Source organism: Cydia fagiglandana, chromosome 4, assembly GCF_963556715.1.
Source record: "Cydia fagiglandana chromosome 4, ilCydFagi1.1, whole genome shotgun sequence".
NCBI lineage: Eukaryota > Metazoa > Arthropoda > Insecta > Lepidoptera > Tortricidae > Cydia > Cydia fagiglandana.
The window spans coordinates 641610-643917 of NC_085935.1; the positions used below are offsets into that span (position 1 = coordinate 641610).

At 41.2% G+C, this 2308-nt stretch overlaps 1 protein-coding gene across 1 annotated transcript; it reads right to left on the minus strand.

Annotated features, from left to right (window-relative positions):
- Nucleotides 1–394: 394 nt before the first annotated feature.
- LOC134663344 (uncharacterized) lies at nt 395–2072 on the minus strand. The gene has a single exon (XM_063519706.1). The coding sequence runs from the start codon at nt 1604–1606 to the stop codon at nt 395–397; it is 1212 nt and encodes a 403-aa protein (XP_063375776.1). The 5' UTR covers nt 1607–2072.
- Nucleotides 2073–2308: the final 236 nt, after the last annotated feature.

Here is a 2308-nt window from a genome sequence, read left to right on the forward strand (position 1 = left end):
TGATGAGCTTCTAAACCCTATTTTAGCTAACTGTCCGCATTGCGATAGTAATCGTAAAGTATTTGTTTCAAAATCAATATTGGCTTTATGCTTTGCAAAGAAATCTTGACCTAAAATACCATCTGCGCTACATGATAAATTCTCAAAAACAAAAAATGAATGTTCGAACTCACAGCCATTGTAATTTAATTTTAACATTACATATCCGTTAGATGTTACTTGTCCGCCTATACCTGTGACACATAATCTCTTATTATGGAACGGAATGTCCCAATTTTGTATGATTTCATACTTTATCGCGCATAAAGATGCTCCCGTATCCAATAGCCAATTGTAAGCGGTTTTCCCTATATTTAAGGTTACCCTATTTAAATCATTACACGTGTAAATAACATCAGTCTCGAAAAAAATGATTCAGCGATTCCGTATTTGGGGCACTCGGGTGTTGACCGGCCGAGCCATTCTCGGCGTGCCGTATCACGTGCAGGCTGCCACGAGCGGTGACCCCTCGGGCACGGGACCCGAAATACGAACCCCCTCGTGCCGGCCTGCCTCGTGACTTGTATCCACGGCTGCCTCCTCGCGAGTTGCCTTGTTGGGGTTGAGGATATCGACCATAGGAGTACTGTCGCGGACCCCTTTGATTACGATGTCGATGGCCTCTGTACGAGTTGTGAGCAAAGCCTCTGTGGTACCTGTTAAATGAGTTTTGTGAGCGGTACATACCCATGACCTCCGGTTGGCTGGACGTTGTCGGCCTCGATACATCTTCGTCCTGCGCAGCCTGGATAGCATCCTTCAAGCTGCTGAAGTTCCGCGCCGCAATGATGGTGCTGAGCCTTGGATCCTTCAAACCATCTGTGAACTTTTTAATGCACATTTTTTCGTTCAGCGGCTTAAGCACATCATAACTCGACGAATTACCTTCTGCCTGAGTTATAGTCAACTCAGAAAAAAGTTTCTCTATTTCGGATCCATACTGATCTATACTACGCCAGCCCTGACTTATATTTTGAAGTCGGGAATGGATTGCTGTAAAAGACTTTTTCGGTAAAAGTGAGTTACGTAAATCCCTTATAAGTAGCTCTACGGTCGTATATGTATCTGACATACGTAATTTCGCACTTTCAGACAACCTTCCTTTTAACACAAATGTAATTAGCGACTTTTTACCTGGCTCGTTCAACATACCCGAATACATGTCAACAGCATCTATTAATCTCTTTGTTGTTTCCTCAGTACCATCCATAAGTGGTATAAGACTACACGCTGACTTTAAATCGAACTCCATGGTGTCAAATTCACTATATTCGCTATCGCTACTTGTATTTCCTTCTGCCTCAGGCTTTGAACATAACTCTAATATTTCGTTATGCAAACTACTAATATTAGCATACAATTTATTGGTCTCCTCAATAACTCCTGATTTTACGTCCTTTAGTTGGGAAAACTGTGCAATAAAATTATTACACCTATTGATAATATCATTAACTTTTGACAGTTGATTTTTTGTTATGTTACCTTCAAACCTTGATTTCCCTTTTTTAACTAAATATTTTCTTATTACGATTAACTCTTCGTAACATTTCAATAATTCATCTGCCATCACAAAATTATAACTACTAGTTTAATATACCTATTTTAACTTACATTGGCGTCACATTACTGTCCTTAGATTGCTTCATATGAAACTTTGTTCACTATATCACTTAGTAGCAATTGTTTTTCAGTCCGTTGAAACTCTATCACAAAAAAAAAATCCGATAACACACACTTCACGATACCCGCTATCCGTTAACACTTCACTCAAACACTTATAGGAGCCGTACGAGCAGCACGCTGCAGTTCAGCTAGAGCGACCTCCTGGCGCATCCATTTCTTGTGGGTTTTCTTACACCTTCTGTACAGGGCGTAGCCTCCTCCAATGACGAATATGACGAGCATTATACCCAGGATAATATTAGTGGTACTTGCGTGGAATCGAAGTTCGTCGGTGCCCGCAGAAGCCTTATTGTCACCTCCGGCCGCAGTTTGTGCGATGATAACCTCTTCTTTTGATTTTGTAGCCCCCATGATGAAACTTTGACTCAGCAACAGCATAACCACTTAACCGTGAGAAACAGCATTACGTTATTTAATTGTTCTATTAATCGTCCACTTGAGCTATGTTTACATTGTAATTAATTGAGCTCTCAATATCACTCGGTGACTGACCGCACGCGCGACACCGTATATGGCAGGATCGCCATGTAAGGTGAGGATTCGGAGTCGAGTAGAAACGAGTGTTCAGCTTAAATGATGCTTTATT

Excerpts from the sequence above, each read along its gene's own strand:
- LOC134663344 (XM_063519706.1), bottom strand. The coding sequence starts at position 1,606 with ATGGCAGATGAATTATTGAAATGTTACGAAGAGTTAATCGTAATAAGA.